At 40.9% G+C, this 14,495-nt stretch overlaps 1 protein-coding gene across 1 annotated transcript in view; it reads right to left on the bottom strand.

Moving 5' to 3' along the window:
• Positions 1–11,412, bottom strand: part of cyth1b (cytohesin 1b) — a 225,176-nt gene extending 213,764 nt beyond the window's left edge. Inside the window, exon 1 of the mRNA XM_078571146.1 lies at positions 11,271–11,412. Within this exon, the coding sequence (XP_078427272.1) occupies positions 11,271–11,289 (19 nt within the window). The 5' untranslated portion in view covers positions 11,290–11,412. The remainder of the gene's footprint in view (positions 1–11,270) is intronic.
• Positions 11,413–14,495: the final 3,083 nt, after the last annotated feature.

Raw genomic sequence — 14,495 nt, 5'->3', positions numbered from 1 at the left:
GGTAAAAGAGAAGAAAATGCTGGATCACAGAAATATTATTTTTGTTTTAGGTTTCCAGCTTTGTCAGTAGTATTTTGATCTCCTGTTGTTACTTGTGTCAGTACGTGACAGTAAAAAATAAAGTTAATAAAAACTAGATTCTATCTGAAACATCAGTGTCTCACACATCCGACAAGTCTAAACTTGAAAGGTTCCAACACATTGCAATGCCACTTGCATTGCAACACAAGACATTTCTCGCTGTCTGGGCAAGTTCAGCAAAAAGTGATCCTAATGAAAAAGGTAAAAAAAACTTGATTATTGTACTCTTACATCGAAAAGTTTATTATTTTAACATAAAGATAGACTGATTTATTACAAAATCAAAACACAAGGCAATGTTTAACCAATCAACTAAATGGGGTTTGACTATGGTCACGGGCCAGCTTTCACAATAGTATCATGCCAAAACATTCTTTGTGCATGTATATTATATTTTACCATAGGGCATTAATTTGACAGCAATCACTACACTGGCCACTGTAATGAGTCACGTCCTTTGCTACCAAATTTTGGGCATCATCCTGCACGTCTCAAGTGGAGATATGTTTTGTCAGTCTCGGATTGTAACGTACAGCTTTGCTTTCCATATGTCTCATGTCTTACACAGTTGCTTCAGCTATCCCTGCAATACAACATAGCCAGCAGAAGCAATTCACAATGAAAACATTTCTTTAACAAAATGTTAATACACTCAGCTTACTCAGTACATCGGAGAAATACATTTCTTTCAAAGCAACAATAGTTTGGAGGAAACCAGACCCATAGATTTCTGGATCCTCAAAAATAAACAGCTCCAATAGATTCTGGCAAACACTGTACTGCTTTAACCTAGCCTCATAAAAGCTATCTCCAATATGATGATTAAAATTTCTATTCTTCACAGTTTACAGAAAATGAAACTCATCTTGGGGAAAGCAGAAGTGGGCATGAAAGAAACTGCTGAAACTTGCCATTTTAGAATCCAACATAGTTCCAGTCCAAGTACATAAATAAATTAGGGAAAAGAAACAGCAAATGCTGGAATTTTGATGCAGAGAAAACGTTATTAAAGACCATCAACGTGTCTTTTCTATTTATAGATACTGTGTTTGTACTATTCCAGATTGTGTCTGTGTAAACCGCTCCCATTAAAGTACACACCAGTCATGAACATGATCTCTCACTTACAAGCTTTCTCCATCTTCATCTATTTATGTGGCAGGGGATACGTAAACAGGAGTTTGTTGGGGGTGGGGGTGAACATGGCAGTGGCAACCAGAAAGTCAATGGCCATGGTCATACTTTCCCCCCTTAATGTCTCCTCTGAAATAATGGCGGCCAACCGGACAGAGAATGTGCATGTCATTTAATCCATTTCAACAGTAATCAACTTTATTTTGGGGGGGGAAAAAAATCTCATACAGCAGCATGTAGGTATTCATCAATCAATTAAGTTCGAACTGCGAGGTATAGCAATACCCATGTTTATTTGTTTTTCATTCAAAGATGAAACCTACCAATATCAATGCAAGAGGAAATTCAGTATTGGAAATTAATTTACATCAAAGCAGCTATAAGGAAACGTTAAATATAGAACACAAAGATTAGTCAAGATATTTGCTATACTAACAGGTGAAGAACCACTATAAAAAAGTACTGAAATTTGTATGTTCAAACACTTCAAAAATATAAGGCTTCAGCTGAAAGTACAAAAATCTGTTTTAAATTTAGGACAAGAGCTAAACCCTGCCCAATGCTATAGTTTGTGTTACACAATTTTCTCTGTCCTTTCTCTGTCTTGAATCTTCCATCGAGGATACCAGTCTCCCTTTACCCACCTCATTCTTCATGTACAAGCTTGAATAGCAAGTATTATTCAACCAGGAGGGCATCACAACCATGCCTATCCTTCACTCCACCAACTCCCACACATCTACAGTGCTAGCTAGGAATGACTGGATACAGCATTCTGAAATAGCAACCCTTGCTCCGTCCATTTTTTCAGTCCAATTCGCTTGCCTCACCCACTGTAAAAGCCTGGTCACGCTTAAGCCAAGTGCAGCACTCCAATGCCATTTCATCTAGGAATGACCAGCTAAGGGTTCAACCTGATATTCGGATCTGTATTTCTCACGACGCAACAGGTCAACAGTGAAGCCAACATCATACTTCATATAATTATAGTTTCATCATCGGATGTCGGTTTCTTAAGTTAGTATGTGAGACATCAATAGAAATGGCTACACGGTCAGCTATCTGTAATAAACATCCAATCATAGCAGGTTAGCAGGTTTAACAGGTGGAATTCATCCTTGTAGAGCTCAGCTGCTCTGTTAAGATTTTCTTTATAGTTTCATACTCATTAATTAGAAGTCTTATCTTAATATATGAGTAAAACACTTGGAAATTAACCTGGTATACAAGGGCATTGCTTAAAATAAGACTGCACCACATCCACTAGTATTCTGAGAGCAGAGATAGTACTGTGGTATATCAAAAAACAAATATATATATTTAAGATATACTGGCATTGCACATCAGATCTTTACGCATCAGAAAAAAATAAGGAATCTTATTCTAAATTAAGAAACTGCATATTTTATAATAAATAAATGCAACACAGCCAATACACAGATAATAATGTACAACATAAACTTTATAATGTGTTTCTGTAATTGTGCATCTTATCTGAGCCTCACCAGTGAGATTAAAATTTAAGTACCAATCGTTCTTAACTCATTACAGGTACAAGTGAAAGAGTTCCATTCAGTGAACCCGAAAGGCTCTTCAATCCTCCTAGGATAGCAGAAAAATCACAATCAGCATTATCTGATCATTAGATATGGCAGATCTGGGAAACCTTTCACTGTGCAGATAATTGCTCGCAGGTATCGTTGCACCTTGTCTGCATCAGGATCTTTCAACTTGCTTTGCAGAAAAGCAATGCACCAGAGTTGATCATTGCAGTTTAAGCATTCACCAAATTGGCTGAAAATACTATTCAAATAGCTGCTACTGAGTCATTCCGTTCACATTAAATAATTTAAAATGTAGAGTACAGCTTTTCAACTTAGGGTCATTGAACCCTAAAGGGCCCATGAAGAGATCGCGGGGGTCCCATGTTAATGAGTTAATGTACTAATAAACAACACATTATACAACAGTTTCTCCATTGGGCTGTTCAAGAAGGTTTGCATGAGGCCTCATATTTGCAAAAGCTTGAAAACAAGTGGCTGGAGTTAATTTCATTTGGACCCTAATTAACCTTGGTCAGAAACTTGTTGCACAGGCCTTTAAGAAAAGATCTACATTTATAAATCACACTTTCACGACCTCAGGGTGGCCCTAAGCGACTTATAACAAATATTTTTTTTGAGCTCTAGTCATTGTTGTATTGCAGGAAACATGGCAGTCAATTTGCACGCAGCAAGGTCCCACAAACAGCACTATTATAATGACCAGAATCAGATATTTTCAGTAATGTTGGTTGAGGGATAAATATTGGCCAGAATACAAGGGAAAGCTCCCCAGCTCTCCTTTGAATGGTACCATGAGGTCTTTTACATCTACTAGAGAGGACAGACACAGCTTTGGTTTAATGTCTCAACCTGGAAAGAAAAAAAAGGTTTTCTAACCGCACACAGGTAATGTAATTCATCCAGGAATCCTCCCTGAGCTCATTGCTGCAGTGGAAATGAAATGAATCTGTTTATTAAAAAAAACGGATTTTAAAGTCAACATTCATTCAAATGATCTCTGCACAGCAGCCACGCTGGACAGGAGGAAGCAAAATGGGGCATTAGACAAGCTATAGCAGTGTAGAAAAGATTGGGAAAGCGAACGCTATTCCCTTCCCGAACATCCACTCTGTCAAGACCCCTCATGGTCGTATACGTTTCAATCAAGTTGCCTCTTACTCAAACTCTAGCGGATACAAGCCTAGCCTGTCCAATCTTTCCTCATAAGACAACCTGCCCATTCCAGGTATTAGTCTCATAAACCTTCTCTGAATGGCTAACGCATTTACGTTCTTCCTTAAATAAGGAGACCAATGCAGTACACAGTACTCCAGATGTGGTCTTACCAGTATCCTGTACAACTGAAGCATAATCTCCCTACTTATGTATTCAATTCCCCTCGCACTGAACAATCACATTCTATTAATTTTCCTAATTACTTGCTGTACCTGCATATAAGCCTTGTGATTCATGCACGAGGACACCCAGATCCATCTGAATCTCAGAGTTCTGCAATCTCTCACCATTTATTTGATTAATTCTTGCTACCAAATGGACAATTTCACATTTTTCCACATTATATTCCATTTGCCAGACCTTTACCTACTCACTCAACCTATGTCCCTTTGTAGCCTCCTTATGTCCTCTTCACAACTTATTTTGCTACCTTCATATCAGCAAATTTAGCAACCATACCATCTGCCCCTCATCCAAATCATTTACATAAATTGCAAAAAGTTGAGGCCCCGGCACTGATTCCTGTTACACACCACTCGTTACATACCGTGAACCAGAAAAAGACCCATTTAAGCCTACTCCATTTCCTGTTAGCGAGCCAATCTTCTATCCATACCAATATGTTATTTTCCGCAATAACCTTTGATGTGGCATCTTATCAAATGCCCTCTGGAAATCTAAGTACAATCATCCACTTTTTCCACAGCACATGGAATTCCTTCAAAGAATTCCAATAAATTGGTTAAACATGATTTCCCTCTCACAAAACCATGTTGAGTCTGCCTGATTGCCTTGGATTTTTCTAAATGTCCTGCCATAATATCTTTAATAATAGCTTCCAACATTTTCCCTATGACAGATGTTAAGCTAACTGGCCTGCAGTTTCCCACTTTCTGTCTCCCACCCTTTTTGAATAAAGGAGTTACACTAGCTATTTTCCAATCTAAAATGGCATCCTCCCTGAATCTAGGGAATTTTGGATAATTAAAACCAATGCACCAACTACCTCACCAGCCACTTCTTTCGAGACCCCAGGATGAGGTCCATCAGGACTCGGGGGTTTGCCAGCCCACAGCTCCAACAATTTGCTAAGTACCACTTCCCTGGTGATTGTAATTTTCCAGGGCAAAACTTTTACCTCGATGGGCGGGCATGCGCCCACATTTTAGGCTAGGTAAAATGACACATGCTGACGTCAGGCAAGCATCCCAACGTCAACGCGCAGTCGTGCGATATTTCAGTCAGTGGGCGCGCGCTGGAGTCGGCAGCATGCCCGCTGACAATTAAAAGGCCTATTATGGTCATTAAAGGATCAATTAAATAGAACTTTTCGCTGCCCGTCCAACCTTTACGGTTGGCGGGCAGGCGAAAAGGTGAAAAGGCTTTTGCACATTTTTGGAAACCTCATCCACAGGTGGGATGAGGTTTCCAACATCAAATAAAAAAAGAAATAAAATTTTTTAGATTTCACTTATAACATGTGACAGAGTCACAAGGGGACATTTTTCATAACATTTTTCTAAATTTTATTATTTCTTTTTAAAACTCTTCGTCTCTGAGGCAGCTCTGTGCCTCGGAGATTCTCGAGCACGCACTCGTGCACATACGCGAAGTTCACGCTCGCCTCCACCCCCCATACAGGTTATGCTGCCGCTCGCGTTTCACACTGGGTGGGCCTTAATTGGCCCGCCGGTGTGAAATCACCTTTCGGCCTCGATCGCGGGCAGCAGTTGGCTTCCCGACCGCCCTCGCCAAGCCCGCCCAACAAGAACTAAATTCTGCCCCCAGAGTTCCTTCCTTCCTTCCAATTCATGATTTACAGCTATTTCTCAGATGTTACTCATATCCTCTATAGTAAAGACTGATGAAAAATACCAGTTCAATTCATTTGCCATCTCTTCATTTTCTCATTGATTCCCCAGACTTACTTTCTAAAGGACCAATGCTCACTTTTCTTATTTAAGTATCTATAGAGACTCCTATCCATTTTTATATTTCTAGCTAGCTTTCTTTCTTACTCTAATTTTTCCCTCTTTATTAACCTTTGCCATTCTTCATATTCTGTCCAATCTTCTGACCTGCCACCCATCTTTGTGCAAATATATGCTTTGTCTTTAAGTTTGATACTGTCTTTAACTTTTTTTAATTAGCCATGGATGGTGCATCTCCTCTTGGAATTCTTCTCTCTCATTGGGATGTATCTATTCTGTGTATTCTGAAATATCCCTTTAAATGTCTACCACTGCATCTCTATTGACCTTCCCCTTAACCTCATTTGTCAGTTCACTGTAGCTACCTCTGCTTTCATTCCCACATAATTGCCCTTAAGTTTAAAATAGTAGTCATGCACCCACTCTTCTCTCCCTCAAACTGAATGTAAAATTCAATCATATTATGATTGCTGCTACCCAGGGGTGCCCTCAATAGGAGGTTATTAATCCCATCTTGTTGCACAATACCAGGTCTGGTATGGCCTGCTCTCTGGCTGACTCCGAACGTACTGTTCTAAGGAACTATCCCGAAAACATTCTATGAACTCGTCTGGGCTACCTTTGACCATCTGATTATTTCAGCCTAAATGTAGATTAAAATCTACCCATGATTATCGCCATACCTTTCTTACAAGCTCCTATTATCTCTTCCTTTATACTCTGCCCTACCACGTAGTTACAATTAGGGGGCCTGTACACCACTCCCACAAGTGACTTCTTGCCTTTATCACTTCTCATCTCAACCCACACCACTTCTACATCCTGGTTTCCTGAATTTAGGTCATCCCTCTCTAATACACTAATGACATGCTATTCTCATGCTGATGTATTGACAGCAGAAAATTTTACTGGGTTTCAATTGGCCACTGGTGTTGATATACAATCATTTGCAACATGCTAAGATTAAAGGACAATAATATTGTCAGTAAATTCTCTAACTTATGCATCAACACCTCTCACTGTTCTTCATCATCATTATATGCTTTAAAAATGAGATTGAGAGAGAGAGAGAGAGAGCCTAAAGCAGAACTTCCTGCATAGAATTACCATAATGTGAAGTTGTTTCACCCTACAAACACTATGAACAGGCTCTGACTGAAGCCCCCATTCATAAATCACCACTGACAGGAACTTATTGGTCACAGTAGTTTTACACATAATGACACCAAATAAATAAGATACTTTATTCTGTGATAATTAGCATATAGCAATTCAGGACAATATGCCTTCTTTACATACGCCCATATTGACCAATTGAAAAGATATAACCATTCATGGAAAATAAAATTGTTCAACAATTCTGATATTTCCCAAATACACTTTCAGTGAATAGAGGCACAAATAACTACATACTTGCTTTGAAATATTACACATCTCTTTTGACAATGCAATAAAAACTTTCCTGGGAAAATCGCTGCTAAGGTACTCTGAATTATATATCTTTTCTGTCAACCATCCTACCCTTGATGTTTTTCTATTGCATCCTATAGATGGGTTTGTAATTCAGTTAAAAAGAGGATGAACTCTGAAGAAGAGTCATAAGGACTCAAAACTTTAACTCTGTTTCTCTCTCCACAGATGCCACCAGACCTGCTGTATTTTTGCAACATTTTTTGTTTTTATTTTTTTTAAAAAGGATGATCCTGTTGCATATGTCCTGATGAAACATTTAGCCCCACAATTTAATTGAGGCCCAGCAAGTCATGCAAAGTGCATTTTATTCATCACTTTAAATTAAACACAGCTGGTGTATAAACCAAAAATTTAAGGCTTTACAATTTATAACTCAACAGGACATAAAAGCTCCAATCAGGACACAATTCAGAGTTTACAAAGGAATTAAAACTTGTATTCATTTTGCTATAGGCCCCTTGGGGCCTAGAGTGACACTGGGTACCCACTGCCATCATAATAAAGATATCATCATCATAAAAAAAGCGGTTTTCCACCCACGGTAGTTGACAGGGCCCTCAACCGTGTCCGGCCCATCTCCCGCGCATCCGCCTTCTCCTCCCTCCCAGAAACATGATAGGGTCCCCCTTGTCCTCACTTATCACCCCACCAGCCTCCGCATTCAAAGGATCATCCTCTGCCATTTCCGCCAACTCCAGCATGATGCCACAACCAAACACATCTTCCCTTCACCCCACCACCCCCCCGGCGGCATTCCGTAGGAATCGTTCCCTCCGTGACACCCTGGTCCACTCCTCCATCACCCCCTACTCCTCAACCCCCTCCTACGGCACCTCCCCATGCAAACGCAGAATATGCAACACCTGCCCCTTCACTTCCTCTCTCCTCACCGTCCAAGGGCCCAAACACTCATTTCAAGTGAAGCAGCATTTCACTTGCACTTCCCTCAACTTAGTTTACCGCATTCGTTGCTCCCAATGCGGTTTCCTCTACATTTGAGAGACCAAACGCAGACTGGGTGACCGCTTTGCAGAACACCTTCGGTCTGTCCGCAAGCATTATCCAGACCTCCCTGTCGCTTGCCATTTTAACACACCACCCTGCTCTCTTGCCCACATGTCTGTCCTTGGCTTGCTGCATTGTTCCAGTGAAGCTCAACGCAAACTGGAGGAACAGCACCTCATCTTCCGACTAGGCACTTTACAGCCTTCCGGACTGAATATTGACTTCGACAATTTTAGATCTTGAACTCCCTCCTCCATCCTCACGCCCTTTCCGTTTCTTCCCCCTCCTTTTTGTTTTTTCCAATAATTTATATAGATTTTTCTTTTCCCACCTATTTCCACTATTTTTAAATGTATTCCGCCCATCGTTTATTTCACCCCACCCCCACTAGAGCTACCTTGCTTGTCCTGCTCTCCACTCTTAATTAGCACATTCTTTTAGATAATATCACCACCTTCAACACCTCTTTATTCTTTTATCTGTGACATCTTTTGGTTACCTTCTCCTATCACTGCTTGCTTGTCCCAACAACACCCCCCTCCCCACACCCCCCCCCCCCCCCCCCCCCACCCCTTAAACCAGCTTATATTTCACCCCTTTCCTATTTTTACTTAGTTCTGTTGAAGGGTCATGAGGACTCGAAACGTCAACTTTGCTCTTCTCCGCCAATGCTGCCAGACCTGCTGAGTTTTTCCAGGTATTTCTGTTTTTGTTTATAATAAAGACCTTTTTCTTTTAAGGGAGGCATCATTATACACTGCTACTGATGCTTCAATCAAACCAAAAACTGTGTAAACATAAATTGTAATCATTTTTTCCTCATCATTATACAATGCCCACAGTGCAGTGCCCATTGATTTTGGAAGGTCTCATGGTAACTGGCCACATGATCCCTCCCCAGGGCTAGTAAGACATGCAAAAGGCCACGGAAGAGAGGCAAGAACAACAAACTTCCTCCCCACCCCAACTGTGTTTCCTATGATTGGTGGTTTAGCCAGGCCCAGAAGTAGACCAGGGGAGGCCCTCAAAGTGTTCAGCTCCCCCAACCCCACCTTATGCAGCAAGTGATTCAAGATTCAGCATAGCAAACACTTCACCAGAAAATAAGGGGCACTTTTCCTTCAGAGACAACTGCAAGCATGACACAGATAATTCATGAGTCAAGGAAACTTGGTTAAAGGACAGGTTATAGTCAAAACAACAGTGGTTCTGATTATCAAGCAAGATATCAAAAAACTGAAAAAGATATGAAACATGAACTAATCAGTTTGCTGGATGATAACGCACTGAATTGTTGCAACACCAAATAAAAGCCTCTTTCTGCATGCAGGCACTCTTACAAAATGGATCTTGTTATTCTTCCTGCTATGTGATGCAAGGTGCCCAGCAAAAAACGAGAACCATAAAAGGTGGTGGGAAACTTTTGGAAAATCTCCCCATTCCAATTTACTTTCCTGAGCATGGTTTCACTTGGATATGATCCCACTGATCTTGGAGGTTCTCTGGTTTATTAGGTTCACTGGGGTACAATGAGTAGACAATGAACACCAACCAGCAAATTTGCTATGGGAGGATCAATAAGTCCAATCCCAAATGCACATCTCATTTTCACATTCAAAAACCATTCAACTGATGTCCCCTTGGCCGCTCATATATGTGAAAGTCATAACACAGATTATGTGCAGGGATGTTGAAGATACTATAAATACATGTTGTACAATAAAGGCTGCCAAGCATTCTCTTCTCACTACTTAATGATGGCACTGAACCTGGACAAGATTTATTGTCACCTTACCTTTGTGATATTGTTCTCAGCACTTCAACATGACCGAGCAACAACACAAGATTGGAAATATAAAGAGTTTCAGTATGGCAGCAAAACACAACCCAAAGGGGGAAAAAAAGCTGCAAAACATGATTGCAGCAGCAAAACACACCATCCCATACAGCACAGACATGCTCAACCTGAAAATCATACAAACAAAATGGAAGGGAACGTTATGCAAAATTAAATGACGTGAACATTCATAATTTTGACACGAAATTTACACACTGCTGAGTTATTGATATTCTTTCATTCGAATTGTTGGATGATTTTTTTGCGCAAAATGTTACTCCAAATCCATCAGTGGACAGGTGTAATTGTTCCTTGGCAGCTGGAACATAATCTTAGGGAGGCGATTTCGCAACTTATTCGAAGTTCACGCTCATGGTTAGATGTCACTTACTGCCTTACAGCAGGCACACTTCCAACCATTACTCGGTACCACTTCAAAAGTTTGCACTAATGTCCTAAGTGTTGGTTCTCACTGAATTACACACAATTGTGCGCTGGTGCTGTGCTTGGGTGACATTGAAAAATCAGATATTGAGGGGGGGGGGGGGGAACAAAAATATACAGTTCTCGCTCCCTCTAAGCAGCACCTAAACTTGCTCACACACACCTGGAGGGTATCGACACGACAATAACACCGGCAAAATAAAAAGTCCTGAATAAAAATATAAGTTTTCAAAGTCTCTCAGGCTATCACGTGCTAATTTAAAGCGAGTTGCATCTGTGCCCATTGAAGCGTGGTTGGAAGCAGCGTGGTGTGAAAACAGGACACTGTGCAGAGCCAGTTCCGTGAGAGAATTGGGATGGGGTTTCCCTTTTTTTTTGTTACAAGTTAGCCTGACACAGAGAGAAGGGGAAAGAGAAACATTGAAACATTGTAGCAGCGCGGGGGGCTTCCCCGCCCCTCCTGAGCAAGAACGGGGGGGGGGGGGGGGAAATAGGTGCAATCCAGTTTGCACGCTCTGTGCAACCTTCCCCCCCCGCCCACCAGCCCCATCCCCATCGCAGCTACTGCATTGATTTTGCACTGACCGTAGCTGTCCTCGTCCATCGCTCACAGTCTTCCACCTCCTCCTCCTCCTCCTGCAGAACCGGTGGTGGCCTCCAGCTGACTGGACTCCCCCTCGCGCTCCGCCCACCTCTCCGCTCGAGCAGACCAGCCCTGACGTCAGCGCCCCGGGAAGGGGGCGTGGCCAGCGGCGGTGGAGGCCACGTGACCTGGAACCTGACAAACGCCGTTGCATTTGACACACTGCAGGCGTGCCCCAAGGTCACGCCAACTGTGCTGAGTGGCGGCGCCGCCGCGCACACCCCCCTCCACCCCCATTTCAATCCGAATCACAAGCATCCCGAAAACGTGGGCTTTCGACGTCCAGTGGTCACCCTGCAGGCTACCGCTCCAGAACGTATAAAACAAATATTTATTAGCAAAATTGTGAAATAGCAGGTCAATTAAAGACAAATGATTGCTCCAGTAGAGGACGAGTTTCCTGGCCCGAGCTGGTTGTTAAACTACCTGGACAGGTCAATCAAGGAGAGATGCGGCAGTAGAGTGCACAAGTTTTTAAGAAGAAAACAGGAAGAGGGACACAGGAGAATTGGATGGTCGGCTGCCTGTAACTTCACCTCTGAAGGTCCCCCATCCTGTTCCCTCAACAAACTAAAGAAGAGCAATGTTTTATTACAGCTATGTGTCAAGTTTATTTAATATCCATACCAGTCATCCCATGTTAATAGGGGCAGTTTTGTGTTGCAAGCCTACAGCGACTAGAAGCCGCACTGAAGTTGCTCAAAATACTTCACATGGATCACTGCAGTGAGCAGAAACTTTAGGTGGCAACTCCTGATCTCCCAAGAATCCCCACTCTGTATAACATTCAGATCTCTTACAACAATATCAAGCAGTGGAAACCCCAGCACTGTGGCAGGGAGAAACAGGGGAAGTCCAATTTGGGCTGATTTCAATTTGAATCTAGCTCTCAGTGGGTTTAAGAAAAGAAAAGCCTGCGTTGTACCCACTGTACCGCCAACCCCCACTGGCACTGCTCTTCTCATACCTCCAAGCTAATACTATTTCCACCGCTGCCTGCACTATTTCTTTCAGCTTCTCCCCTCTTGTCTGTACCACTAGGGAACTTCAACATTGTCGCACTTAATCCACTTACAAATTAATGGGGCATCACTGCACACCTTGGGCAAGAATTCCTGGCCTCATGATAATGCCTACCCACAGTTTGCAGTGGTGTTCAACTACTTATTAGAGCAACAGGTGCTAGGAACCCCAGAGCGAAATTTGAGGGGGTGGAAATGGAGACAGTCAAAGCTGATATTTGTCCACGAGCAGGACAATTCCTCCAAACGTCAGCATCAAATGCAGGTGATAAATGATTCAGGACAGTGAAGAAAATTCTCCACTAAAACTATGAAATTCAAAGTCTCTGCCACAATTATCATGAAAATGTAGAAAGTACATCTCTAATCATTGCAATCTCATTTCCTCTTGCTGAAAGGAAAAACTGTAGCAGTCGAATTTGGCTTGACAATAAACAGAGCAAACAAAATTTCTCAGAACCATAGTGAGGATACGATGAAATAAAGAGCAAATGAAAGTAAACTACCTCATATACCTCTTTTTTTTTGCTGATAACATTTGTTAGCAACGTAAGCAAATTCCAGTTAAGAAACAAAAGTTAATGAACATAATAATACTATTTACTGTGGAAGAAACAGGATTTCTCTCCACAGATGCTGCTGAGCGATTCCAGCATTTTGTTCGTATTTCAGATTTCCAGAATCTGCAGTTCTTTTTTCTTCTATGCTCTATTTCCTGTACTATTTTCCATGATTAATAAGGGATAGTTATTGATTTAAACATTTTCTGCTACAAGGTTTTCTATTGACTACTGGATATTGTACAGTAATGATCTATTTAGAAATGTTACATATCTGGATAGCCCAACAGCCTGATGCTATGATAATGTGAAGGTAATACAAGCCGTGCTGTGCAATGATTTTGTTCAAAAATTTTCCAATCGGCAAGTCTTCAATTTCTGCCAGAGCATTTGCAGGGTGCAAATGAAACAGAATCAGAGGACAAATCAATCTACATATCATCAATGATCATCCGGATAACTAGGTACATAGTAAGATCAACAGAACACTGAATCTGTCACCTACCCACCCTTTAGCTGGTGATTTGTATGTGTGGGGTGGGGGCGGGTGGGCAGGGGACTGGGTTGGTAGGGAGAAGAGGGAAGACAAAAAGCAGAATTTGCGTGTTCAGACTTATGATCCTCTATATATCAAGCTACAGTCTCAATAATACGTAAATGGAAAGATGAGAAATTGAAAGGCCAGTCCTAACTTTCCCCACACACCTCTTCAATGCCATTTTTGCAGTGGTATGTGGAGTCTTCTGGAGGGGAAAAATGAAATAAACATTTTATTTTATACAGTTCTATTTCACATTGTAAATCTTTTCACGTCACATTGGAATAAAGTTGAAAATGTAATGTGAATATTATTCTTGTTATCTAAAGTAGAGTAAAAGTGGATTTTAGTTATTCATGGTGATTCATTATAACTGATATGTTAATTGTTATTAATCATGTAATTCACAATATGATATATGGTATGGAAAGATTTAAAGGGCAGGAAAGAAATCTTGCCAATGGAACAAAAATAGAATTGGTACCTTGTATTTTCTCAAGTGTGCAATCCTAAACATTGTACTCTTGCTCTGGTCATGAATCATTTCCCATGCCTCCCTTTTGCAAGTACCTTATAAAATATTCATTTCTTGTATTATTAGATGAGTGATGACATGCTTTTCTGGCAGATGAAACAAATCATTGCCTGAGATTATTGGTTTTGAATGGAAGCAAGTTGATAATTGAGGTTTCTCAAGTCTACATTGATTTTTATGATAGCTCACATCCTTCATAAGGAAGTGCTGCACTGTTGATGTTTTGTACAATGTAAAATGAGCTATTTCAGAAAACAAAGCAATACAGCATAATGACTCAACAGAAAATTTCAGGGTAATAAACTACCCTTACTTTAAAAGCTTAAAGCTCTCAAGTACTTTACTGCAATACTACAGCATAGCAGTTTCAGATTTATGACCATAGAACCATAAAAACAGTATGCCTAACTATCTCTAAAATTTTATTTCCATTCTTCTATACAACTTTAGATACAGATGAAAAAATACATTATATACACCTTAAACCAAAATATCAAAGTCAGTCATGCCTG

The sequence above is a fragment of the Cetorhinus maximus genome, chromosome 24 (assembly GCF_964194155.1).
Source record: "Cetorhinus maximus chromosome 24, sCetMax3.hap1.1, whole genome shotgun sequence".
NCBI classification, from domain to species: Eukaryota; Metazoa; Chordata; class Chondrichthyes; order Lamniformes; family Cetorhinidae; genus Cetorhinus; species Cetorhinus maximus.
Note: the sequence above shows the minus strand (reverse complement) of the source record. Positions and strands in the feature narration are given on the sequence as shown.